The 26,966-nt window shown below is 37.7% G+C and overlaps 2 protein-coding genes and 1 pseudogene across 2 annotated transcripts; 1 reads left to right on the top strand and 2 right to left on the bottom strand.

The window, feature by feature from the left end:
* Positions 1–3,461: 3,461 nt before the first annotated feature.
* On the bottom strand, positions 3,462–10,480 carry LOC146138774 (D-serine dehydratase pseudogene; annotated as a pseudogene).
* A 244-nt stretch (positions 10,481–10,724) lies between these two features.
* LOC146138773 (D-serine dehydratase-like) lies at positions 10,725–12,359 on the bottom strand. Its single transcript, XM_083394678.1, has 2 exons — positions 11,607–12,359; positions 10,725–11,129 (listed from the first exon to the last, which is right to left on the bottom strand). The coding sequence occupies exons 1-2, from the start codon at positions 12,357–12,359 to the stop codon at positions 10,725–10,727; spliced, it is 1,158 nt and encodes a 385-aa protein (XP_083250804.1).
* A 2,632-nt stretch (positions 12,360–14,991) lies between these two features.
* Positions 14,992–22,254, top strand: LOC146138772 (26S proteasome regulatory subunit 7). Its single transcript, XM_083394866.1, has 5 exons — positions 14,992–15,459; positions 16,874–17,095; positions 17,803–18,119; positions 19,575–19,732; positions 21,600–22,254. Exons 1-5 carry the CDS (start codon positions 15,045–15,047, stop codon positions 21,793–21,795), a joined length of 1,308 nt encoding a protein of 435 aa, XP_083250992.1. The 5' UTR covers positions 14,992–15,044; the 3' UTR covers positions 21,796–22,254.
* The last annotated feature ends 4,712 nt before the right edge of the window (positions 22,255–26,966 follow it).

Genomic DNA, 26,966 nt, shown 5'->3' with positions numbered 1-26,966 from the left:
ACAACCGTGGTGCCATTTCTAACGTTCAAGGCTGCCCAGAGACATTTCGAATCCCTTTGGATTCCATTTTTTCCTGTATTGATGAGCTTCTTCATACGATTTTACCCTACGATCGAAGATCAACAATTTGGAAAAAAATTGTCTAAAACTTTTTTCATGCCCTTATTTCTACGATCACATTCCGCAATTTATTTTTGCTACATTGCTGTCATTTCGAAAATGCGCAGTTGTTCATTTTAATGAAAGATGAACATATTGTTGCGGTCTTGCAACATCTTTAGCCGTTAGTAATTACTTAAGGAATAATAAATTAACACACAGTACCCCGACGGGTTATAAACATTCGTGCATTTCATAGGCGCCGGTTACCACGATATTACCTCGCGAATCTGTGTATCACTATAGCATGTGAGGTCACGCGAGGATTGTGAAATTTAAGCAAAATGGTTTGATTATGTTTCGTTATTATTTCAGTAGATACAAGTTTTTGTTCGAGAATGTTATAGATTGCTAGCGTATTGTCGCTATGTATTGCTGCCGTTTCAAAGATATGTTCTATGATAAGGGAAAATGTTATGAAAAAGTATTTAAATATAGTTGTTGATTGTTTAGTCGATAATGTATATAAGTTATTGTAGTGCTTAAGCTCGTTTTTGTTGTCAATAATTAATAATGGAAATTACGTTTCTTGGTATTTTTGAGAATCAGGCAGATAGTCTTACTGCGGCAGAACATTAGCGCTAAGATACAAATAATCAGAACTCACGCTAAATTTTTATTTACGATAAATAAGGTCGTAAAATTAGTGTACCCGAGATCGTGAAATTGGTCCCCGAGTATCGTAAAACATACATGAGTTCAAAAGCTGTAATCTGGCCATTGTGAAGTCGCTTTTTGACCAACGATAAGGGCTTACAAATCATACACCGGAAGCCAACGCATTCTGTCGATAAATGATGCAAGAAAGGCAGGGTAGAAAATCAAATATAGCCCATCGTGAGGTTCGAACTTACGACCTCGACCAAACCTGGGCAGTCGTTCTACCGACTGAACTACACAGTCTAAGAAGAAAACATGTCCAGGAACAATCATAGCAACGTTGCCTGCTGCATTCTGTTCCTAAAACTAGCCTGCCGTGAGTTTCGAACTCACGACCTCTGGTCATACCGGGTTCGTCGCTCTACCAACTAGGCTACACAGGCTCAGAAAGGAACGAGTCGAGAAACAACCATAGTACCAGTGTTCTCTCTAAGAAAACTTTCTACTGCGCAAATATTTTTTGTAGTGCGCAAGAATATTTTAAGGCTGCGTTGGCAGGGGCCCGCGGCAGATCAATGTTTTTTGCATGGGGGCGAGTCGTGAAAATTAATTTTTTTTCAAACATTTAATTTCCACGAGATAATAACATACGCAGCATGGGTGACAAAAACCGAAGAGACAAACTGATTTATTACGTCACAATCGTCAATGCGGATTTGAATTGCTTACTTGCTTTTAGCTACAGACATCAACGAAAAATGGCCAATGCGAAATGCTCAAACTGTTGTGGCAAAAAATTAAAGATATTTTAGTTTTAATTGGAGAATGATGTAAGTTCGCAAAACCAAATTTTACTGTGCAATTTGTCTGCTGTTGCTGCGCTGTTACGCACCTTAAGGGAACATTGCATGACAGCGTTGCTGGCTACATTCTGTTAGTACAAGCAACTTCACATTGAAAAAGTAGTTCATTTAAACTAACAAATGTAGAATTTGTACTACGCTTTTTCTTTTGGTTTACTGCCCTTTACCTTCCGCGTAACTATTATTTAAGAAGCAAACAGCACTACTATATAATTTTCTATTTATTTTAGTGCAAACTTTCTTTTGGTTTTTAAAAAAGTTGTCGAAAAAAAGATTTAACAAGCCTGCGCCTAGATTGCCAAATAACGTAACGCTATTATTTTTTTATATGTGAACGACTAACACGATATAAGTAAATGTCACCAAAAAAATTTAGCTTGCTGTTTTTTTTCGACGTTTTCTGGCGTGATATTGCTCGGATTCGAACGTGTTTCCATGTTTTAAGTTGACACTTGTACTTTGATGTCAATAACCTGACTATTGGATTTGACTTGTTAATGATTAAAAATGACTTATAAATTAGATTTAAGTTGTAGGGTACTGCGCATAACTGTACCCTACAACTGACTGGGGCTTAAATAGTTTTAAAATGATTTGTTATGTGGAAGTAGGTTGATTATGAGAACCATTAATTGTCTTTTGCCCGATGTATCAACCTTACTCCTACAAGGTAGAGACTTCTTCAAATAGAATTGTTCATCTTCTGCTTCATATTAAGCCTTAGCTCAGAAAACAACCACTCGACCTTTTGCTTCTGGGTTACTGGACGTACTTTATCCAATAATCATCTTATTCAAATAGAATAATGTTAATGATGTCAAATCATATAACGCTCAACCATATAAAGAAGTTTAAAAAGAGATCTGCATGAAGAAGGCAAGATGTACATACGCAATAAAATAGTTATTTGTTACATTATAATACGTAGGCGTCACGTGATAATTGGGCGGTTCCAGCTAAGCTTTTTCTCTCGACTCCCTTATAGGCGGAAATACCATTTTTGTCCCAATATGGCTAAAACAAAAGCCCTTCGATCGACAAAGCCACGTAAGGGCCAAACGCATATTCGATTCTAAAAATATCGAATTGTTGACAATAACGCGAATTTCAAAACATGCGTCAACATTAAACGGATGTACGTATGAGCCGGCGAGGCCTGACTCAGTGAAAAATGGTGTTTAGAAAGCTTAGTTTGCAAAATCTTGCTAGATCGGAAATTGATGTTTTTTTACGGTATTTTTCCATGATGAAACATTTTACAGCAAAACAGCGATACAAGAAATTATCTGTGATAAATAACAATGTGACGTCATGTGTCGCTACAGTTTTACAATAATGCAAAACAACGGTCCCTCACGCCATATCCTATAACTGTTTAGAGGCATCTAGCGGCAAATAAATATCTAATCATATTTGTAAACACTGCTGATTGCGGGAACTGCGTTGCTAAAACGTCTGCAAAAAATACATGTTGATTTTATCGAATATTATGACTTTTGTAGTTTTACTGAAACTACTAAGTAAAACCTGTATATTTTGTCCCAAAGACTGTTTGCGATAAACAAAAACACTTGGAAACTACAAACAAACTTGCGCTTTGGGTGTGTTAAAAACTTAAAAAAAGAACATTGTCCAAACTCCCCTACTTCTACCAACCGCTGGCGGGGTTCCACTGCTCGATTATGACGTCACTCTTGTCGGCGACGGGCCGGAGTTTGGTGCCCCCTGTTATAAAATCTCCAATGTTTTTCGGAGCAATACGAGACACGAGATAATTTCACGCCGAACATTCAAATTGAAAAAAATCAATTTGCAACAAATCCCAAACAACCCCCTATTTCTACCAACCCCTGGTGGGGGTCCACTGCTCGATTATGACGTCACTCTGGTCGGCGACGTAGAACAGGGGGTGCATGGAGCAGGTGGCGCACGAAACTTCGGGAGCGATCCGAAGCCGACTTCCCAACGGAAAACTCGCGAAGTCGAAAGATCCTCCATCTTTTCTCCTGATCTCTCCGAGCTCCTGAGACATGTCATGGAGTTTGAGCTCCGGATGACCCACCACCATCCCGAATCCGCTGTCCTTCGGAAGACGCCCGCAGCAGTTTCCTTCTCCGTGCATGCTGAGAGCCGTGAAGCCGCAATCCACCAGTAGGAAGTTTCTGCTTGAGTCCGGGTAGTGTCCCACCACCTGAGTGATGACGAAACAACCGATGTCGTCGGCGCTGCAAGATCCGAACTGGAGCTGGAACAATTTTAAGAGAATCGCTTTTAGAATTGGGCAGTGTTGTAACAAACAAGTCATTTCAAAATGACTTAAGTCCCAGTCAAGTCATTTGGAAATTAACTTAAGTTCAAGTCAAGTATCTTTGTCATAAGACTAAAATGTTAAACTATTAGAATGTTTAAACTAGTAAGATTATAAACAACAACTCAACTAAAAAATGAGAAAACGCAACATTTTATGTGCAAACATTTAGATAAATAACTCAATTTTATAAAAAAAATACTTAAAGAAAATACTTCATTTCAACCATTTGCCCAAATTACTTAATTCAAGTCATTTGAAAACAGTGACTTAAGTGCACTTAAGTCAAGTCATTGACTTAACTCATTACAACATTTGAATTGGGTATATTCAAAAACATAAGTATACGTGCGTGTGTTTGCAAAAACATCAATTTACGCGCGTGTGTGGGTATCAACATCCGTATACCCACATATCACGTACGTTCGTAGGTACATGAATATATACGCGAATGTGTGTGTGTTTGTGATTTCTGTATAGGAACAAACAAGCAAGAAAGCGAATCGTGTTAGCAATTAAGGTAAGTTTACGCCGGGCTTCCCAGACTTTGAAGTAATGTGCATTTCACAGGTTTTGATTTGCATTAGGTTTGTCATTAGCGTATCAAACTGAACAAAATAACAGTTTTAAAAGTGTTACACTTTGTATAAAAATATTTACTCGCGACCCCTTAAACTCGTTGCACGACCATTTGTTCCCTAATGGGTTGAGAAATTATTTTTGCTATAGTTTGTACTTTTATTTTAGACAGACAAAAAATATGGATTTCAACCCCAAAACACGTGTTTTGTCTGCTTAATCCATTGTTTTAAGGGGTACGAAGCTAAAAATAGTTTGACTAACTCTGTAATATAGCCTTCGTGTTGTAAGAAATTCGCCTTAAAATCCTTGCATGGGGCTTAAAGAAAAGGAGCCTATACATTTATTTGGACTCAAAAATGAATAGTTCTTTTGCTACAAATTATAAACGTGTGCTATTTGTGTAATTCCCAGTGGGAAATTATTCGATTTTAGTTTGCCTGGCGAACGCATAGTGTATAAAAAATCCGTTATATTATTTTACACAGAGGTCGCTTATTTTGCCTTCAATTATTTACATTTTTCCAGAAATTTGAGCAACCTTTGTGAGCGTGCAACGGTTTACTATAACACTTTATGCTTAACACTATATTAGTCCAAACCTGCATATGATCGAACAGCACGTAGTTTCCTGGGTGCCATTCCGTCAGTTTTCCCATGGCTGGAGTCGGATGGCTGCAAGTAGGAGTCGAACCAATCCCGTACACCTTACACTCGATCCCTTCGCTTTTCAGGCTTTCAACAGCCTTAAGCAGCTGGTCTGTTGTCCGGTCTGCCACCTTCTGAACCTCAGCGATGCCTTGCGCGTAGTAGGAGTCGCCACAATGTGCGTAGAGGCCGCGAAACTCCAAGGTTTCCGAGTTCACGATTTCCTTGACCAAAGCTACCAGTTCTGGTGAGTCAAAAGGCACCCCTGCTCTGCCGTTTTCGCAGCAAACTTTTACGACCAGCGACCAGCGCTTTGAGGCTGGCGGAGTGCTGGTTTTCAGCAGCTGTACAATTTGCTGGTTGTCGACGAACAACGAAAAAGACTCGAGGCTTTCAGCAAGCGAGCGACACCGGTCTATCTTGTTCGGGGCCAGCGGAACGCCGTAAAATATATCATCAAAGCCGTGATCCCGTAGAAGCTCGCCTTCTGGAAGAGTTGAGACCACCATTGCCCGTTTGGTACCGCCAGTTTGCATTACAGCGGCCTCTACGCATTTTGTGGTCTTGATATGGGGTCTGAGCTGTACGCTGTGTGCCTTAGCGACTTCGAGCATACGCGCGCAATTTTTCGCAATACGATGCTTGTAAATGACCAGGGCGGGCGTTGGGAGGTCGTCCACCTTTTTGCCTTTGTAGTCGCAGTCCATGGCGTCGATTCCTGTTAAGCCAGAGAAAAAAGTGACGAATTTTTTAGATGAAATTTTCGCGAATAGTCTAGACCTGAATAAAACAAAGAATTTTGTTTTCCGTTAACTTTTTCAATCGAATTTATTTAAAAACATATACCTGATAAATAATTAAAAAAGAAACTTCCTTCTTAGATTACTCTGAGATAGTTTTCAGTTTTTTTAATTAAAATCATTGAAAACTGGATACCTCATAAAAATAAAACAAAAAGTTTCAATTTTATTGTAAATTGAAATCGTTTGGAAATCTACATCTGAAAAAACAAAAATTCTTGCTTTTTAATCATTGTTTTCTTGTATTACATGTAGGCCACATTTAAGCGAAATTTGATCACACTGCAGGACTTCTCAAATAAATAGGGGCCTATAATCACGCTGACAACTTTCTAAAATCTGTTAACTTGACTCTACAAAACGATGGTGGTTCCGTAATTTCGTTTGAGGTGACATGGAAGATACGTGACGCCATAAAAATAAGTCTCGTACACAATATGCAACTGAAATCAAGCTTAAATACATTTAAAAAACCTTCGTCCCTTAAACTTTAGCAAACTGCAATGAGATTCGCAGCGTGATGATCTTAACAAGAATTCCCAACCCGGCTAAGACAAATTGAAATGTTACCAGTTTAGCGTAATATAGTTGCATTTAGGTATTTTAAATAGGCAACAAAGCACATGAGAGTTGATAATGGACATCCTAACAAACTGAAATTTAAGCTGGACGTGGGAACCGCATAAAACTGATTGAAGAGCTGCGGTTGGGCCAACTCTGTACTTAAGACAATAACATATTACGCCATTGCAAAACTTACCGCTGTCTACCATGCAATCACTAGGCTGGTGTAGCGCACGGCTATTTACCGACTAAGAGATTTTGTGTTTATTGTGCAATTTACGCTGTAACGGCTTATGCCCCAGATTTATTGTTTACTCGCACCAAAGTGTAAATGCTAAATGTGCTGTTCCGCGATTATCTCGGCGGTCAGCAGTTCGATTGTCTGTGGCTACTTAAGGCCGCTATCCGGATTGTAAACGGGACCACTTCTCAGTTGCGTGTTGTGCGGTTGAAAGCGCTGTGCTGTTCACAGCGTTGTGTTGTTAACAGTTTTCATTGTCCGCCTTCTCTAGTTTCAACTGGGTGTTTCGCTTATCAGATAATACAATTAATAATCACCAGAAGCATTGTGGTTGGCAAACGAGTTATACGCACGCAACCTTCAAGCAACCTTAAAACGAGAGTCAGAAGCTTCAACTAAACTGAACTCTTGCCCCACACTGGCCCCAGAAACCAAAACCCAAAGGAAGTATGCAGCTCGAAATTTCGTCGTGTAGTGCCGCCCAGAAGTTAACAAGATACCGATCAGAAAGCATCTCAACCCCTAACAACAGTAACAAGCAAACGTACATCAATTTAACAACAGAATTTTTTTTTCATCGTGCAGTACAGCCAGTTTTCTTTTCGTACTACAGGATATCCTATCATAATATCGGTTATCGTCGATTTAAACCCTTATCCCCCCCCTATCAGTGGTATCGTGTGTAGCATCGTTGGAAAGGTGTGATCAAGGTCTACCCCAATTTGTTGGGTAAACGGTTGGCAAATGAAAATTTCTCTTCATTTTGAGGGGATGCTACTGGGAGCAAAAATCGCGATTATATCACATGGTTAATTATGAATATGAATATCGGTTATCTTCGATTCAAATCCTTATCCCCCATATCAGTGGTATCGTGTGTAGCATCGTTGGAAAGGTGTGGTCAAGGTCTACCCCAATTTGTTGGTTAAACGGTCGGCAAATGTTTTTATATTTTAATATTTGGCGAATATTAATATTCAATATTAATATTTTTTTAAATTTAAATTTTGTTTTTTGATATTCCTAAAATATAAACCTGTATTAGTGTGGTTGTAAAATATTTTTTTTCTAGGTGCCGAATAAATATGTTTATTTTGCCTTTGAAATTGTAGGATGAGATAGGGCGAGTTTTTGTAGGTTGGCTAGCTCTTGGTATCATATTGTGTGTTTTCCGACTGATTTTTGCGCAAGATAGCCTACATAATTATCCTGTTTCGGTAAGCATTCAAGTCTTTTGTTTTGCAAATTTTCTGAACACTGGCTTTACTTGACGCGTTTACAGCTTAAAGCAATGTTTCTCAGCCGATTTTCGCAGACTAATATTACGCGAAAGTACAACAGATAAGCTTTGGCGTCCCAACTATTTCCGCTGAACTTTTTGTAAGCTTAAAGTCGGCAAAACACAAATAAAAAAAATCTTTAAACAATTTAAATTCATTTATTTGCACCACGTTCCGACATTTTCACAAATTTTGAAGAAATGTTGCTCAAAAACAATAAATCCAATCATATAAACTTATAAACTTAACTGCTGTCCACGACACAACCAATCAAACGGCGACCCACTGCGTTAAAGAGTAAAACAACAAATACACAAAGCTAAGCTGTTTTCCATTCAACCTTATAAAACAGCTCTCCAGTGTACAGTACAGTTTTCTGTTCGGTTAACGCCGCTACGTTTAGCAAGCACCCAGTTTACGAGACGGACTCAAAAACAAAACGTGCACATTGTGCGCACAATGTGCACTTGTCATATGTGCACGAAACAAAACGTGCACATTGTCATACGTGCACGAAACAAACATCCGGCTCGTTTCGGTCGCTTCAAGCCGTCTTATAATTTCACTTATTCGGCCTTACAGCAGTCCCGTGGATGTCCACTGATCCACTGGTGGGGTATGCTTATTGCTTTATGCGAATAGCTTATTCTACTCGCTCAAAGCACTCACGAATCTCCGTGAATGTGATTTACTGGCAAGCGGCTATAGAGAAAGGCAATAATTTGTTTTTTTATTACACTAAGGTAACGATTTAACCCGAAAATTATGCAAAAATAAACTACTTAAGTAATAACGCATAAAAACAGCAAAATATATTTTTAGTTAACAAACAAATAGGAATTACGAAAATGTAGAATTTTTAATAAATTACTTAAATAAAACTTATACTTCAGTATAAGGGGACTCCCCATTGTAGCGACCGGAACGCTAGAAAACTTGAATTTGGCTTAAAAGTTGTTTTTTCTGTCATCACAATTTTAAATAATATGAAAAAAGGCAAAAGGTAATTACCTGATCAGGTAACATTTCCTGTCAGCTATGTTTTAGTCATGATAAAGTGTATTGTATTCGGCCCTGAGGGTGGAATCGCCCACAATCGGTCTCCCATACATTTTTATTAGCATTCAACTGTTTTCACTAGTCTGGACCTATCACTTATCAAGAAACACAGCCGTTTGAACAATCATTTTTTGTGGCTTGTGTAATGATTTATGTTTCTATAGTTAACTCTGATTTCTATGGTATTTACTTTTTTAAGTGATCTAAAGGAGAGGTCACCAAACCTTTTTTTTCGATAAATTTATGAACTACAAAACGAAGAAAACACCAAACAAATATCTATTAAAATATTTTGTGAGCTTTACGAAATTGCCGCTTAGTTTAAAATTTCATTAAGATTTAGCCTAGTCTTGCATTGATTGAACAAACACTTTCGTTAAATGAATATTGTTAACCGTACTATCGGTAAGGGGCTGGGAGAATTAAACCATAATAGTTTTGAAAACCGAGTCAAATTAATATTTTCCAATAAGATTCTTAGTGCGCAAATTATGTTGCTTTTCTGCAATTTTTTAGCAATATTTTCGTTTTTTAACAATACTTTATTTCTAGGTGACTGGAAACTGTAAAGACTGGAGATCGCGGGCTGGAATTATAAATTTGTTTTTAGGCCTACCTTATTTTACTTTCTTATTAAAAAAGGCGGAAAATATAAGAGTATTTATCAAACTTTACCCGAAACTTTATGAAATTGTCGTTTTTATTTATAATTTTATCATATTTCGCTTATGAATGTATTATATTCGAATTTTAGGAATATTTCTTAAATTTTATTAGATTTACCTTAATTTTATATGCAGCAAATATTTTGCTTATAAATGTATTAATATTCAAATTTTAGTAAATTTTTTTCAAATTTTATTAGATTTAGCTTAGTTTTGTATGCAGCAAATATTTCGGTTATAAATGAAATAATGTTCGAATTTCAGAAATAAGTTTGTTGCGGGGTTTCAGTTAGACGCAGAGCAAATAACACCCAAAGCCCTCCTTAAAAGTGTATAGGAACGCACAATAAGACCTATAAACAATGTTTGACAACAAAATTTAAAGCGGAATTATCTTTAATACCGTAGTACGTGAAACAACGAAAGAGTAAAACCAAATGCGCAGAAATATCCACGATGGAATTAAACCTAAACTCGCAGGAATAAGGCTCTTATTTTCTACAAACACTGGAGCATTCTTCGTTGAGCGTTTCTTTACAAACGACTTTGCAGACGAATGGCCGTGCTCAAAGCCATCAAGGTCACCATCACCAACTTTCCCTCATCGGACGAATTGGACCTGCTCGTCCCCGACTTCCTGGCGGATGAGAGCAAGGGAAAACGGTTCTGGTCCACTGGCCGTAGTTTTGCGATCCCTAGTCTAAAATCTTCCATGTTTTTCGCACACACAATACATGAGACCAGATAATTTCACGCCAAACGTTTCAATCGAAAAAAAAATCAGTTTGTAACAAATCCCAAACAACCCCCTATTTCTACCAACCCCTGGCGGGGGTACACTGCTCGATTATGACGTCACCCTGGTCGGCAAAGCAATACATGACACGAGATAATTTCACGCCGAACGTTCCAATTGACAAAAAACACTTCGCAACAAATCCAAACCAACCCCCTATTTCTACCAACCCCTGGCGGGGGTCCACTGCTCGATTATGACGTCACTCTGGTCGGCGACGTAGAACAGGGGGTGCATGGCGCAGGTGGCGCACGAATGGTCGGGAACGATCCGAAGCCGACTTCCCAACGGAAAACTCGTGAAGTCGAAAGATCCTCCATCTTTTCTCCTGATCTCTCCGTGCTCCTGACTCATGGCATGGAGTTTGAGCTCCGGATGACCCACCACCATCCCGAATCCGCTGTCCTCCGGAAGACGCCCGCAGCAGTTTCCTCCTCCGTGTCTGCTGAGAGCCGTGAAGCCGCAATCCACCAGTAGGAAGTTTCTGCTTGCGTCCGGGTAGTGTCCCACCACCTGGGTAATTACGAAACAACCGATGTCGTCGGAGCTGCAAGATGCGAACTGAAGCTGGAACAATTTTAAGAGAAATCGCTTTTATAATTGAACAGTGTTATAAACAAACAAGTGATTTTAAAATGACTTAAGTCCCAGTCAAGTCATTTGCAAATGACTTAAGTCCCAGTCAAGTCTTTTTTAAATGACTTAAGTCCCAGTCAAGTCATTTTAAATTGACTTAAGTCCCAGTCAAGTCTTTTGGGATAAATAACAAGTCAAGTCCTAGTCCAAGTCACTAGTTGCTCCAATCAAGTCCCAGTCAAGTCACTTGTCCAAAAGACTTAAGTCAAGTCAATTAATTTTGCCCAAATGACTTAAGTCAAGTCAAGTCATTTGAAAACAGTGACTTAAGTGCACCTAAGTCAAGTCATTGACTTAAGTCATTGCAACACCGGAATGGGGTATATGAAAAAACATAAGTATACGTACGTGTGTTTGCATACGTATATTTCTGAGCGTAACACAATGCATGACGATAGTCGTCCACACCTGCATATGATCGAACAGCACGTAGTTTCCTGGGTGCCACTCCGTCAGTTTTCCCATGGCTGGGGTCGGATGGCTGCAAGTAGGGGTCGAACCGATCCCGTACACCTTACACTCGATCCCTTCGCTTTTCAGGCTTTCAACAGCCTTAAGCAGCTGGTCTGTTGTCCGGTCTGCCACCTTCTGAACCTCAGCGATGCCTTGCGCGTAGTAGGAGTCGCCACAATGTGCGTAGAGGCCGCGAAACTCCAAGGTTTCGGAATTAACGATTTCCTTGACTAAACATACCAGTTCTGGTGAGTCAAAAGGCACCCCTGCTCTGCCGTTTTCGCAGCAAACTTTTACGACCAGCGACCAGCGCTTTGAGGCTGGCGAAGTGCTGGTTTTCAGCAGCTGTACGATTTGCTGGTTGTCGACGAAGAGCGAAAAAGACTCGAGGCTTTCAGCAAGCGAGCGACACCGGTCTATCTTGTTCGGGGCCAGCGGAACGCCGTAAAATATATCATCAAAGCCGTGATCCCGTACAAGCTCGCCTTCTGGAAGAGTTGAGACCACCATTGCCCGTTTGGTACCGCCAGTTTGCATTACAGCTGCCTCTACGCATTTTGTGGTCTTGAAATGAGGTCTGAGCTGTACGCCGTGTGCCTTAGCGGCTTCAAGCATACGCGCGCAATTTTTTGCAACACGATGCTTATAAATGACCAGGGCGGGAGTAGGGAGGTCATCCACCTTTTTCCCTTTGTAGTCGCAGTCCATGGCGTCGATTTCTATTAAGTCTGAGCGAAAGAAATAACGGATTTTTGAGAAGAAAGGTTTGCGAATAGTCCAGACCTGAATAAAATAAAGAATTTTGTTTTTTTGTTTACTTTTTCAATCGAATTTATTTAGAAACATATACCTGATGATTAAAAAAACTTCTCTCTTAGATTACTATGAGATAGTTTTTCGTTAAATTAACGGCGTGCTGAGGTACACGATTTCTCAACCTGCCAAGACAAATTGAAATGTTACCAGTTTACCGTAAAGATAGTTGCATTGAAGTAGTTTAAATTGGCAATAAAGCACAAAAGAACAGCCAATAGACATCCTAAAAAACTGAAATTCAACCTGAACGAAGTAACCGCATAAACCTGCTTGAAGAGCCGCGGTTGGGCTAACTCTGTTAATCGACAGTAACTTACGCCATTTCAAAAGATGCCGCTGTTTACCATGCAATCACTAGACTGACTTCCACAACAAGTCAGTATAACTGGTTTCGAAAACTTCCTGGTCAACGAAAAGCATGTGAGCAGTCGTAGCGCTTAAATAGGCAGCAGCGTGCAAAGTTTAACTTTTTTTGAACACGTTCGGTTGCCACTGGCGCTAATTGACGCGTTTTACAGCTTCAAGCGGTGTTTCTCAACCTATTTTCGCAGAACCCTAATACTAGGCGTAAGTGAGTGTAACAGCGAAGCTTTGGCAACCAACTATTTTCGCTGAACTTTTGGTAAGTTTAAACGAAAAACAAATCACAAAAATCTTTAAACAATTCAAACTTGTTTAAGTGAACCATGTCTTGAAATATTGCTCAAAAACAATAAATATTTCATACAAACTATACTGCTGTCCACGACCCAAGAAATCAAACAGCGACCCACTGAAAAAGACTGGTTTAAAGTTTTGCCTAAAATCTAGATAAAATACCTAAACCCACTGCACCAAACCAACCTTTATAGAGTAAAACAACAAATACACAAAACTAAGCTGTTTTCTATTCAACCTTATAAAACAGCTCTACAGTGAACATTACAGTTTACTGTTCGGTTAACGCCGCTGCGTTTAGCAAGCATCCAGTTTACGCTCTAATACTTTCAAGCGTGTACGAATCCAGTTTTGTTCCGATTGTGACATAAGTAATTAATTTCGATTCACTTCCTATGCTGACTTGCTCTGAAGTGCAGGTTTGAGCAGCCGAGCGTATCGGCAATCAAACGCGTTCTTTTGTTTGTTTAGAAAGACTAGATAATTTCAAAACAACCTGGATAGTCTTTCGGACCATCTACATGCAAAGGCTCGGTTTTCAATGCAATACTTAGAAAAATAATCTAGTATAGCTCGGGGAGACATTGATGTAAAAACAAATCATGTTATCATCAAAGTTATTTACTTTAATATCTTAATTTCTTAAAGTCACATAAAGGCAGAATTATGTTAGTTTTCTATGCTATGACACAACATTTTTGTTGTAGCGGCCATGTTTTATCAAAATATAAAACGTTACTCTGCTTATTGGCTGTTTATTATGTGCTAAAATGTGTATAATAAAGTTTTTTCCGAACTATTTATTTTTTAATAATTTTTAGATTTAAAAAGAAATACTGCCATGCATTTTCCCGAAATTCGTTGCTGTTACACACAAAATGGTGTTCAATAAATTTTCTCGTTGGCAAACAAACTAAATCGCAATTTATTTCATTGGAGGTCTAATTTTAAAGAGTTTACGTTTAAGTTTATTTTTTGTTAACGTCGAAAAAACAATCTGCCTGGAATCCTACAACAACGAACATTTTTTCTGTTAGAGTGGGGGTTAGCGTTTGGGTAGGTTAAGAAATATTCTTAAGTTATAATAAATATAATAATCCACCATCACCTAAACAATAAGCGACGCCTTAACCCAAATATTGTTCGTTGCTTTAATAGTTATTTTAACACTGCGGTAGGATTCTAGACCAGCGCCAAAAAATGCGCTAGTTACAATTCCTGAAAAAGGTATAAGCGTTGTAGAATAGAAAGTATCAATAGCATAGCGAAAAAAATCTAGAAAAACACAACTATGTCAGTAAAATAAATCCTAGGTTCTGTTATTTTAACATTTTGAAGGGCCTTCGGTCTGGTTAAACTAGTTCTGGTACAATTGAAAGGAAGTGGCTATTTGACTGGATCTCTATTTTACGCTCGCAGCACTGTTGCATGATTTTTATTTATTTGGTTTGTGGATACTAGCACTTGGGTTGGGCCTCGGGTAGTGGTCATATTAGATTTAATTGTATTTAGAGTTCAATCAGAGGTTTTTCAGATTTCGATATAAATCACTTTGTTAGGTGGGCAAATATCCTCAGAAGGTGCCAATAGGCTATTTGACTGGATCGCTGTTATTTGAATAGCCTCTTCCTCAGTTAAAGCTATACTCTATCCAGGTTGGAAACTTTGGATTTTGCGAGGGGGAGACGATTTTGCAGCTTGAAATTGCGCGGCTGTAATAACATTTTCGCCCAAATTTGGGGAATAAGAATAAATCCCCCACGCAGGCCTTACTTTCCAACCTGGTACTCCATATACATTTGCTATATACTATGTCACGCATGAAATACAGATTCTCCAATTCTTATTTTGGTTTAAATTATTTTATTCTGTTAGCTTAACAATTTAGAGTAGTAATTTTAGTACAACACTGTCAAAAAGATGCCAGATTACTTGGGAACGGACCAGCGAAAAGTCAAGAAAGATGACAAGGAAAAGGAAGAAAAACCAATTCAGGCGTTGGACGAAGGCGACATTGCGCTGCTAAAAACTTACGGTCAAGGCGCGTACGCCAAGCAAATAAAAACGGTCGAGGAAGACATCCTCGCCATCACAAAGCGCGTCAACGAGCTGAGCGGCATCAAGGAGTCAGACACGGGACTGGCGCCGCCGGCACTTTGGGACCTTGCAGCCGACAAACAGACTCTGCAAAGTGAACAGCCGCTTCAGGTCGCTCGTTGCACGAAAATCATTGACGCCGACACGGAAAATGCAAAGTACATCATCAACGTGAAACAGTTCGCTAAGTTTGTGGTGGATCTCGGAGACCAGGTGGCGCCAACTGACATCGAAGAGGGTATGAGTAGAGATAGACCCATATGTCCGACTTGATCATGGAGAAGTGTTTCTCAACTTTTTTTAGCCTACAAAACACTAAAAAAATGAACACTAATTTGGAACACACATTTTACAAAACAACATACATGGCTTCTACCGATATATCGGTATCGGTTAAAGTAGGCTGATACTTTGGCCGATCGGCCTACATTAACGGGCTAAATTATAAGTTTAAAATAAAGTGATTGCCTGCCCAATTTAGTGCCCGACTGCCTTTCATTTTTTTATATTTGTTATCCTTTTAAATAAAACGCCACATATTTTCGATTTATCTTTTTGATATTTTTCACTCAATTCATCCCAAATACTTAGGACGGTCGAAGTTTTTTTCGTACCAAAATATTGATATTTTAGTACAAAAATAGGATATAATTTTTTGTGTATCAAAGAACTTACCCGTCTTTTGATAAAAAAAATTGGGTTTTAGCATCAGTCAAGTAACAGTTATAAAGGTATATATCAGGGTGATGCAAGATTGACAGCATCGCGGGCCACAATATTTCGTTGATATACTTCGCGGGCCACATAAAGCAGGCTATTTATGCGACATGCATGCCAGGAGTGATTAACGATTTTCGTTAGGTTGGGGCATAAAATGTTTAAAGATGACGACAAAAAGCATTGTCAAAAAGTAATGTGATAATTAGACTGAGGGCAAAATGGTGCGCGCGAAGCGTGAAAAAAATTGACAAAACAGAATAGTGCATTTATAAGCGTAGAATGTTTTTTAACTAGAATTGCACGATGGAAAGGTCCAGGTTGTTAACCTTTAGCCACAGTGAAATCCTGTAAAACAATACTTTCCAGAAGCGCTATATATTTCATCGTTCATTTACCTTAAAGGGGCAAAAATAATAATTTATATAGGGTTACTTTTTATGTTATGTTTATCGGTACATTAAAAAGACGTAAAACAAAGCGCAAATGTAACCTACAAGTTCACAAAACAGCCATTTTATAAAGTTGCATATAGGATGTACTGCGACTTTAAAACCGGTCTAACACATAAATTATTAGGCGTTTTGCCACCCCTGGATTAAAACTTGATGGGCGATAGTAAACCAGTTAATTTATAACTAGGTCTATAACCAAACAATTGCAATATGCTTGCTGTTCGTTGGTAAGTTATATTTATTTGATTAAACCCTCAACTTTCCTATTACAATAATTCAACAGTGCTTCTCGGGCCACAAAAAATGGTGTCGTGGCACGCGGGCCTGGGTTTGGACCACCCTGGTATATATAATAAAACAATTTTTTGATTTTATTTTCTACTACCAAGTTTTAAAAAAAAATTTTTTTTAACGGGTATCGGTTTACAAAATTGTAAAAAATCGAGATCAGTAAAAAAAGTGATAACGTTCGATTTCTAGGTATGAGAGTCGGTGTCGACCGGAACAAGTACCAAATCCACATTCCGCTGCCCCCGAAGATCGACCCAACCGTGACAATGATGCAGGTCGAGGAGAAACCTGACGTGACATACAACGACGTTGGCGGTTGTAAGGAGCAGATCCAGAAACTTCGGGAGGTTGTTGAGACGCCTCTGCTGCATCCTGAACGATTTGTAACGCTCGGAATCGACCCTCCTAAAGGTACAACATGTTTGTGGTCCTATTTTTATATGCAACCGTATATCCAAATTTTGCAGAAATACTGCTGAAATGTGTTGCTTTTTATGTGTTTAGTTTTGAAAAAAAAATGTTAATATCTTTCAATGGACGGTTTACAAACTTTGTTATTGCTAGAATGCCAAGATTCTATCGCGGTCTTAAAGTGCTTTCTGAAAAATGTAAGCAAAGTGATTTCTCGATTGTCTCCTTCAGCAACTGTGGCTAGGCCTTAATATTTTTTTTGGCAGAACATTTTTCCTCTTTGTAAAGCATGTTTTGTGTATTTTTTACACAATGCTGCAAGTTTTGTGCCCAACTGTTTAAAAGTAAGCTACAACTCGCTTAACTTAAACTTTTAAGACCAGTTGTATGTAAAGAACTCCAATAGAACCACTTATAACATGTATGATATCAAAAAGACAGCAGCAAATTGCTCATTAGATTGAAGTTTCCATTCTTTGCTTTTAAGTTACATACTTGTCGTAATTACATTTTGGATTGATTTTAATTTTTTAAAGGTCCACCAGTCCGCAAAATTTGTTTTGAAATTTTACCGGTTTATAAGCTAAAAAGGCTGAAAACCACTAGTTTAGGGCACTCGCCATTCAATCAAGTGGGGAGTACGAAATATCAAGCTTAATTTCATTTTTTTTGTAGTTGCTGTTTAATTAAGTTCATTTACATTTCAGGAGTTTTGCTTTTCGGACCTCCCGGAACCGGCAAGACCCTCTGCGCCCGTGCCGTGGCCAATCGCACGGACGCCTGCTTCATCCGAGTAATCGGCTCAGAGCTGGTGCAGAAGTACGTCGGTGAGGGGGCGCGCATGGTTCGCGAGCTGTTTGAGATGGCTCGAACCAAAAAGGCTTGTCTGATTTTCTTTGACGAGATCGACGCCATCGGTGGAGCGAGGTTCGACGATGGGGCTGGGGGTGATAATGAAGTGCAAAGAACAATGCTGGAGTTGATTAATCAGTTGGATGGGTTCGATCCGAGGGGTAACATCAAGGTAAGTGTGAAAACAGTTTTTTCAAGCTATTTTTTATTTTAACGATTTCTTGTTTTTGAGTTTCTAGGTTTATTTAACTTCTAAAACTTACACTACAAAGTTTTGCTCTTCAGGTTACCTTTAGGCTAATAAATGGCAATTGATTGGACACCCTACATTAGGCCGTGTTCCGAACTGGTATACATAAAACACTCAGCCTGCTGTTTATTTTTAAAGGTCTCGCGATGCCTTTAAAGCAGTGGTTCTCAACCTGTGGTGCGCGTACCACTAGTGGTACGCCAAGTCATTTTGGGTGGTACGCTGTACGCAGTATGTTTTTAAGTAAAATTACAGTTTTACCAAAAGATTAAGCATTTTTTTTATCGTTTCAAACTATACATTCATTGTAATGACTGTATAGTTAAATATTTTACAATTTTTAAAGAAAGGAACTATTATCTTTCCGGAACTTCTATGCAAATTTATTTCATGACATCATAGTAAAAGAACAAAGAATCACAAAACTTGATGACTATCTTGCAAGTTGAAAAATAGAAATATTTTTGAGAGAAGTGGGCCGCATTTGTTTTGAAATTTCCGGGCTAACTATAATTAGCTAATCCACCCCTGTTAAAATACATTTTGAGTAAAGTTAGTTTTTCGACAATTTGTTGGGAGGTAACAAGATCATAGAAGCTTGAGGTGGTATGCAGTGACAAAAAGGTTGAGAACCACTGCTTTAAAAGGACTGTATAAAAAATTATTTGAAACACCATTTTAAACTTGAAAGGTAAACTTTGGGTGGTTTAAGGTAAATGTTAAAAGCATTCTTTAATAGTTTTAATTCTAATGATTCCCTTATTTTTGAGTTTGAAACTGTCTTTATTTAATCACCAACGATTTTAAATACAAAATCTAGCCTATTCAGATGTATCTTTATTTATGGTTTGTGATTAAAATTGATGAAGCCTTCTTATAAATTACCGTTTTCTAAACTGTTTTGTATCAAGCAATCATTAAATACCGTAGTATTTGTTCTTTTTTTTTTGTTTAAAAAATGTTGTTTTTCAATAGACTGTTTAAAGGCTTTCTATTTTTATCTTAAAAAAGTAAAGCCTTACTTTTACCCAGAAATTTTTATCTGTACAAGTTTTCAACTATTCTACTTACTATACAAACTTTTGAACCAACTACTACCATATAGCCTCATATGAGAAAATATACATATAAATGATGTAACGTCATAACTGCATTCCATTGCTGCCTTTATTTAAATTTGATAGACTCACTAGTTACTTGGCAGTACAAATTATTACTATTAAGAAAGTCTTGTAGGTATGCTGGTCTATCAAAATAAAATATCAAGTATTGGACATGCCTAGCTGGGTGTTTTTATGTTCAATTGCTTATAATATATTAAATAATATATTAACATAAATTGCCACTGTGATAACTAATTTATTTTAACCTTCACAGGTACTGATGGCCACCAATAGACCGGACACTCTTGACCCCGCCCTGATGCGACCGGGACGAATGGACCGCAAGGTCGAATTCGGGCTTCCTGACCTTGAGGGATGCACCAAGATTTTTAAGATTCACGCTCGTTCAATGAGTGTAGAACGTGATATCAGGTATATTAAAGAACATAGCCAGCAAATCTAGCTAGCTTTAGTGAAAATTAAACACCTATCAAATAAGATAAATATTATACACAGATTGTAACAAGCTTTATGTAAAACAAAAAGGGATAAAGATTTAGCATACACACTTTCCAGTTGTTAAGTTCGGTAATCATGTAAATATTTTAAGTAAAATTGCCAAACAACTTTTTTTTTTTTTTTTTTTTTTTTAGATTCTAGATGTAGGCCCTACTTTAATTTTTGTGTTTCTATGACTTAGCACAGGGGTGTCCAACATGAGGCACACGTGCCAAATTGTCATTGTTTATTAACAATACAAAACAGTCCCAGTTGCAACAACGAACAATTATTTCTGATATTATAACATTATACTATTTTTTATTTTATGTATAAAAGCGCTTTTAATATTACAAAAAAGAGACAGTTGCTAAACTTTGGCATGGGACGAAGTTATAAGATAAAAATTGGCACGTCGGCATGTTTGAGTTGGACACCCCTGCTTTAGCACAACGTATTTCAATTTTTTTTTTTTAACAGCAAATCGAAGTTTATATAAATTAGAAAAAAAAAGAAGCCAGCTTTATTTTTCTGATCAAATTTTTAAACTTTTACTGGACTAGCCCCATTTTATATTATTAATCATAAACTGATGTCCATCGGCTACGTTTAAGTGGTCCTTGGAGGATTAATTGATGTCTTAGTTTGTAATTTAACAAAGATTAAATTTTTCAAAACAACAAAGTTAAATTTAAAATGGGTTCGCAAATTTTGAAGTGGAAATACTTGGAATTTATACAGTTTTACATTACATTTTGTTATTGGACTGAAATCAACTGATTTCTCACTTTCTTTATGACGTCATGTCGCAAACCATGGTCCACACCAGCAAACATTTTTTGGGGTCTGCATCAAAAAGTTTAATACCCCTGTATTGGTAGATACGCAAACAAAAAAGGTTAAGCACACTGCTATAGCTCAAAAGCTTTTCAAGCTTTTTAAGTATGTTATAGAAAATAAAGTGTAGCCCATAGGTGTAGCCAGGGGGGGGGGCCTGAGGGGCCATGGCCCCCCCCAAAATTTATAAATATTTTACTCTTAATAATTTGTTTTGTATCATTTATAAGCAGTACCACAACATTTGATCACAGGCATGCCACACCTTCAATTGTCAGGCATTGTTACGTCACAAACGATGTAGTTATTATAACATTTACTATATATTAATGTAGTTTTACTACTTTCAGACAGTTTTTGCTCATTGACTGTTTTTTGAGTATTGCGTTTAACACTCAGTCAGTTGCTGCTCGAAACGGTTTGCTGGCATTGTTACTTGTGTTCGTTACGGCAGTTGATACAATGCTAAGAGCTAAACAAAACATTCCAACTTTTTGGCCCCCCAAAACTGGCTACGCCACTGGTGTAGCCTACCTGATTTCCAGATGAAAATCTAATAAGGACATAAAACTATTAAACCTAGTAAGGATATAAAACTGTTAAACCTAGTAAGGATTTAAAACTGTTAAACCTAGTAAGGATTTAAAACAGTTTAACCTAGTAAGGATATAAAAGCCTATACAGAAGTAGGCAGTATTTTAAACGTTTGAATATCTCTTCTATTCATTTTCAACATGCTCAACAAGAGATATTCGAAACGTTCAAAATGTTACCTATTCTATATGGGCTTAGCCTTAGATGTTCTTACCAAGTCTTAATACAACCTGCACGCATTATCTTAAGATTTATTTAAAACGTTAGCAAAATGCTACCTACTTCTGCTTTGATATTCATTCGACGTCTTACTCCAACCTCCAACCATTATGCTCCACTACTATATATTTGTTTCTCTCTCGTTTTCCAGATACGAGCTGCTGGCGCGTCTCTGTCCGAACAGCACAGGCGCTGAAATCCGTAGTGTTTGCACAGAGGCCGGTATGTTCGCCATTCGCGCACGACGCAAGGTAGCAACAGAGAAGGACTTCCTGGATGCGGTGAACAAGGTTATCAAGTCCTATGCCAAGTTCAGCTCAACGCCGAGATACATGACCTACAACTAATCGATTTATTTGTCTCTTATAGCGTCCGGTTTTGATTCCTTTTTGGTCCGATTAGGTATTAAAAGCAAAATAAACAAAAAATGCATGTTAAGTGTTGACAACCTATTTTGCTCTTAAGTGATAGAAAATCTTAATATCTCGGCATCAAGTTTGTTTTTGTTCACTTGGCAAGTTTTTGAAACTAGTTAATCGGCAGCAATTTTTTTTTTTAAGTTTGATGAGTATAGCCACTTAAGGCTTTTGTGTTGCCTCCCCTCGTCCGATATAACCACGTTTATTTCTTGTCAGCTTTTTCAGTCTGCTAACTGGCCTACCGCCATCCAATTTTTAGTTTTTTTGTGAAATTTTGAAACCCCTTGCAAGGATGCTTGATATTTGTTTGAATTTGTGTTTTCCTAACACGTTTTTCGCAAAGTTCAGTCGTGTCGTTTGGACAGCACCAATAAATATACGCACAACAAACACATCGAAACGGGGCTAGTCGTTCTTAGTTACTCAGCCGTCGCTTACTACCAGTGTTGTAAACAAGTCGCTTGTCAAATAACTTAAGTCCAAGTCAAGTATTTAAAAAGAAGTCAAGTCAAGTCATTATTACAGCAAGTTAACCAACCAATATAATAATAAAACGATAAACCTTTAAAATAGGTAAACTCGTCCGACTATGAGCAATAATTCATCTAAAACATACCCCCAAAAAAACATGTAGCTATCTAATCACTTTATGAACAAAACTTGCAATAGATAGCTCGATTTTATAATTAAACCCTTAATTTCAACTCAAGTTGTTTGACTCAATGACTTAAGTCTAAGTCAAGTCGTTTGTCTAAAAGACTTAAAGTCAAGTCAAATCATTTGAAAACAGTGACTTGAGTCATTACAACACTACTTACTACTATACTAATTAATAAAGTAGACTATATCTGTTAATGTAGTGGTTATCAACCTTTCAACGTTTCAAGAAAAATACATCACAAAAGGTTTAAAAAGGTTGTAAAGTTTACCTGGCTAATATTTCATGTAACAAGAAACCTTAATACGACGCCTGAGGATCTTAGGTAAAATAAAAATGTGTGTTCTACCAGAAAAATCGAGTTTGGCAGATAGTTCAACACTGAAACTTTAACCCGACCGTCTACATGTGCAAGGATTAGTAAGCTGTTGCTGTAGTTGTGGTATTAACCTTTATTGGTTGGGCACCTTTTCAAGGGCTGTAATTTTAATACGCCTGGGAATTTTGTGCGCAAAATGCGACTACAATTTTCGATGCACATTGTTCGCATAATGGCAATTACATTTTTTGGCTAGAAATTACTTTTTTTATATAGCTTTGTAAAACACAAGAACACATTTGTCGAATTTGCCGACTGCTGTAAATACTGGGCTCCGACTTTACAGCCTGCACCCATTTACGTAACTTAAACAGGGTAGATGTATAGCATAGCAATCCGCTTATAGATGTGCATAATGATTCACCAGCCCACATTTTGTGGGTGGAAAATACCTTGTGGTATTCCACATGTAAGATTTGCAGTTTGCTGCCTTCTTGGTTTCAGAATTAGTACTGCGCATGCGCACCCCGGACTCCGAGGGTAGGCTTCCCTGACCAATCTGATGATGTCTACACTTTAAGTTTCAGCTTACCGGTTAAGCTGTGGGATGTATAAAAATTAAAATCTGTTGCGACCGAAGTTAAAATCATAATTTGCCAGAATAGTTTTATAAATCCGTTCAGAATACAATCCTCGTAAACGGCGACGAAAAGGCTAAAACGATCGCGAACAATTTTGTGGAAAAAATGCCAAACGAAAACAGCATACCCAAGTGATTTGGCCAAAAATTTAAATGTCTTTGACTTAACAAAAACAGTTTCTAATTTGTAAAATATTACAAAGCCCGTAACTTTCACATGTAGAAGTAGCCTACGTTACTCGCTGGTAAGTCCAGTCGTTTAGTTAACTGTGTTATATACTGGCATCTCAAACAAGTGTTGCAAACAAGAGATTTTTAAGTGAATTAAACTGGTTGCTCAATAAAAATCAGTTAAATGTCCAAAATGGATATTTTAAAAAAATAATTAAAAATCAAAAAAGGGAAAGGCTATATAGTCTTGCCAAAATTTCAAATTCTACTAAAAAAATTTTTCGCTCAAAATTGCCTGCAATTATGGCCTAAACTGGTATGGGGTGGTTTGAACTGGTTACTCAGTCATAATCAGTTAAATTTTGGGTGGGAAAACCCCAAAATCGTTACTATTTTTTGGGGGTGGGAAAACCCCGAAATCGTTACTATTTTTGGATGGGGAAAACCCCAAAATCGTTACTATTTTTTTTGGGTGGGAAAACCCCGAAATCGTTACTATTTTTTTTGGATGGGAAAACCCCGAAATCGTTACTATTTTTTTTGGGTGGGAAAACCCCGAAATCGTTACTATTTTTTTTGGGTGGGAAAACCCCGAAATCGTTACTATTTTTTTTTGATGAGGAAAACCCCGAAATCGTTACTATTTTTTTAAGATGGGAAAACCCCGAAATCGTTACTATTTTTGGATGGGGAAAACCCCATTTTTTTGGAGGGAAAACCCCAAAATTTTTTTATTTTTTTTATTTTTTTTTTTGATGGGGAAAACCCCGAAATTGTTACTATTTTTTTTGACGGGGAAAACCCCAAAATCGTTACTATTTTTTTTGATAAGGAAAACCCCGCAAACGTTACTATTTTTTTGATAGAGAAATCCCACAAATCGTTACTATTTTTTTTGGGTGGGAAAAACCCGAAATCGATACTATTTTTTTTTGACGGGGAAAACCCAGAAATCGTTACTGTTTTTTTAGTTGGGGAAAACCCCAAAATCGTTACTATTTTTTTTGATGGGGAAAACCCCAAAATCGTTACTATTTTTGGATGGGGAAAACCCCAAAATCGTTACTATATTTTGGGGGTGGGAAAACCCCGAAATCGTTACTATTTTTGAATGGGGAAAACCCCGAAATCGTTACAATTTTTGGATGGGGAAAACCCCAAAATCGTTACTATTTTTGGGGGGTGGGAAAACCCCGAAATCGTTACTATGTTTGGATGGGGAAATCCCCATTTTTTTGGGTGGGAAAACCCCGAAATCGTTACTATTTTTTTTGGGTGGGAAAACCCCGAAATCGTTACTATTTTTGGATGGGGAAAACCCCAAAATCGTTACTATTTATTTTGGGTGGGAAAACCCCAAAATCGTTACTATTTTTTGGGGGTGGGAAAACCCCTAAATCGTTACTATTTTTGGATGGGGAAAACCCCAAAATCGTTACTATTTTTTTTGGGTGGGAAAACCCCGAAATCGTTACTATTTTTTTTGGGTGGGAAAACCCCGAAGTCGCTACTATTTTTTTGATGGGGAAAACCCCAAAATCGTTACTATATTTTGGGGGTGGGAAAACCCCGAAATCGTTACTATTTTTGGAGGGGGAAAACCCCAAAATCGTTACTATTTTTGGATGGGGAAAACCCCAAAATCGTTACTATTTTTTGGGGATGGGAAAACCCCGAAATCGTAACTATGTTTGGATGGGGAAATCCCCATTTTTTTGGGTGGGAAAACCCCGAAATCGTTACTATTTTTTTTGGGTGGGAAAACCCCGAAATCGTTACTATTTATTTTGGGTGGGAAAACCCCAAAATTGTTACTATTTTTTGGGGGTGGGAAAACCCCGAAATCGTTACTATTTTTGGATGGGGAAAACCCCAAAATCGTTACTATTTTTTGGGGGTGGGAAAACCCCAAAACGTTACTATTTTTGGATGGGGAAAACCCCAAAATCGTTACTATTTTTTTTGGGTGGGAAAACCCCGAAGTCGCTACTATTTTTTTGATGGGGAAAACCCCAAAATCGTTACTATATTTTGGGGGTGGGAAAACCCCGAAATCGTTACTATTTTTGGAGGGGGAAAACCCCAAAATCGTTACTATTTTTGGATGGGGAAAACCCCAAAATCGTTACTATTTTTTTTGGGTGGGAAAACCCCGAAATCGTTACTATTTATTTTGGGTGGGAAAACCCCAAAATCGTTACTATTTTTTGGGGGTGGGAAAACCCCGAAATCGTTACTATTTTTTGGGGGTGGGAAAACCCCAAAATCGTTACTATTTTTGGATGGGGAAAACCCCAAAATGTTACTATTTTTTTGGGGTGGGAAAACCCCAAAATCGTTACTATTTTCTTTGGGTGGGAAAACCCCGAAGTCGCTACTATTTTTTTTGATGGGGAAAACCCCAAAATCGTTACTATTTTTTGGGGGTGGGAAAACCCCGAAATCGTTACTATTTTTGGATGGGGAAAACCCCAAAATCGTTACTATTTTTTTTTGGATGGGGAAAACCCCAAAATCGATACTATTTTTTTTGGGTGGGAAAACCCCGAAATCGTTACTATTTTTTTTGATGGGGAAAACCCCAAAATCGTTACTATTTCTTTTTGGGTGGGAAAACCCCGAAATCGTTACTATTTTTTTTGATGGGGAAAACCCCAAAATCGTTACTATTTTTTTTGGGTGGGAAAACCCCAAAATCGTTACTATTTTTTGGGGTGGGAAAACCCCGAAATCGTTACTATTTTTGGATGGGGAAAACCCCAAAATCGTTACTATTTTTGGATGGGGAAAACCCCAAAATCGTTACTATTTTTTTTGGGTGGGAAAACCCCGAAATCGTTACAATGTTTGGATGGGGAAATCCCCATTTTTTTGTTTGGGAAAACCCCGAAATCGTTACTATTTTTTTTGGGTGGGAAAACCCCGAAATCGTTACTATTTTTTTTGGGTGGGAAAACCCCGAAATCGATACTATTTTTTTTTGATGGGGAAAACCCCGAAATCGTTGCTATTTTTTTAGATGGGTAAAATCCCAAAATCTATACTATTTTTTTTGATGGGAAAACCCCTAAATCGTTACTATTTTTTTTTAAGTTTGTTTATGACCTTAATTTGTTAAAAAAATCAAACAAGATTAGCAATTATTTTTTTTTTAAGAAAATAACTTGGTGGCTTAAGTTTTAAATACATTCGAAAAAAAGTAAAACTAGAATGATTTTTTTACCGAAACGAAGACATTTTTTACCAAAACGTCTGGCAATTTGCAGAAACAACTTCAAAATTTTAGGTCATAGCATAGCGTGACGTCTAAA

The sequence above is a fragment of the Ascidiella aspersa genome, chromosome 7, assembly GCF_963924565.1.
Source record: "Ascidiella aspersa chromosome 7, kaAscAspe10.2, whole genome shotgun sequence".
NCBI classification, from domain to species: domain Eukaryota; kingdom Metazoa; phylum Chordata; class Ascidiacea; order Phlebobranchia; family Ascidiidae; genus Ascidiella; species Ascidiella aspersa.
The sequence above is the reverse complement of the archived record's forward strand: the minus strand, read 5'-3'. Positions and strand labels throughout refer to the sequence as shown.

Excerpts from the sequence above, each read along its gene's own strand:
- LOC146138773 (XM_083394678.1), bottom strand. The coding sequence starts at position 12,359 with ATGGACTGCGACTACAAAGGGAAAAAGGTGGATGACCTCCCTACTCCC. Across the intron at positions 11,130-11,606 it reads TGCTGTTCGATCATATGCAG|CTTCAGTTCGCATCTTGCAG; the intron begins GTGTGGACGACT and ends AAATTGTTCCAG.
- LOC146138772 (XM_083394866.1), top strand. The coding sequence starts at position 15,045 with ATGCCAGATTACTTGGGAACGGACCAGCGAAAAGTCAAGAAAGATGAC. Across the intron at positions 15,460-16,873 it reads GCCAACTGACATCGAAGAGG|GTATGAGAGTCGGTGTCGAC; the intron begins GTATGAGTAGAG and ends TTCGATTTCTAG. Across the intron at positions 17,096-17,802 it reads CGGAATCGACCCTCCTAAAG|GAGTTTTGCTTTTCGGACCT; the intron begins GTACAACATGTT and ends TTTACATTTCAG.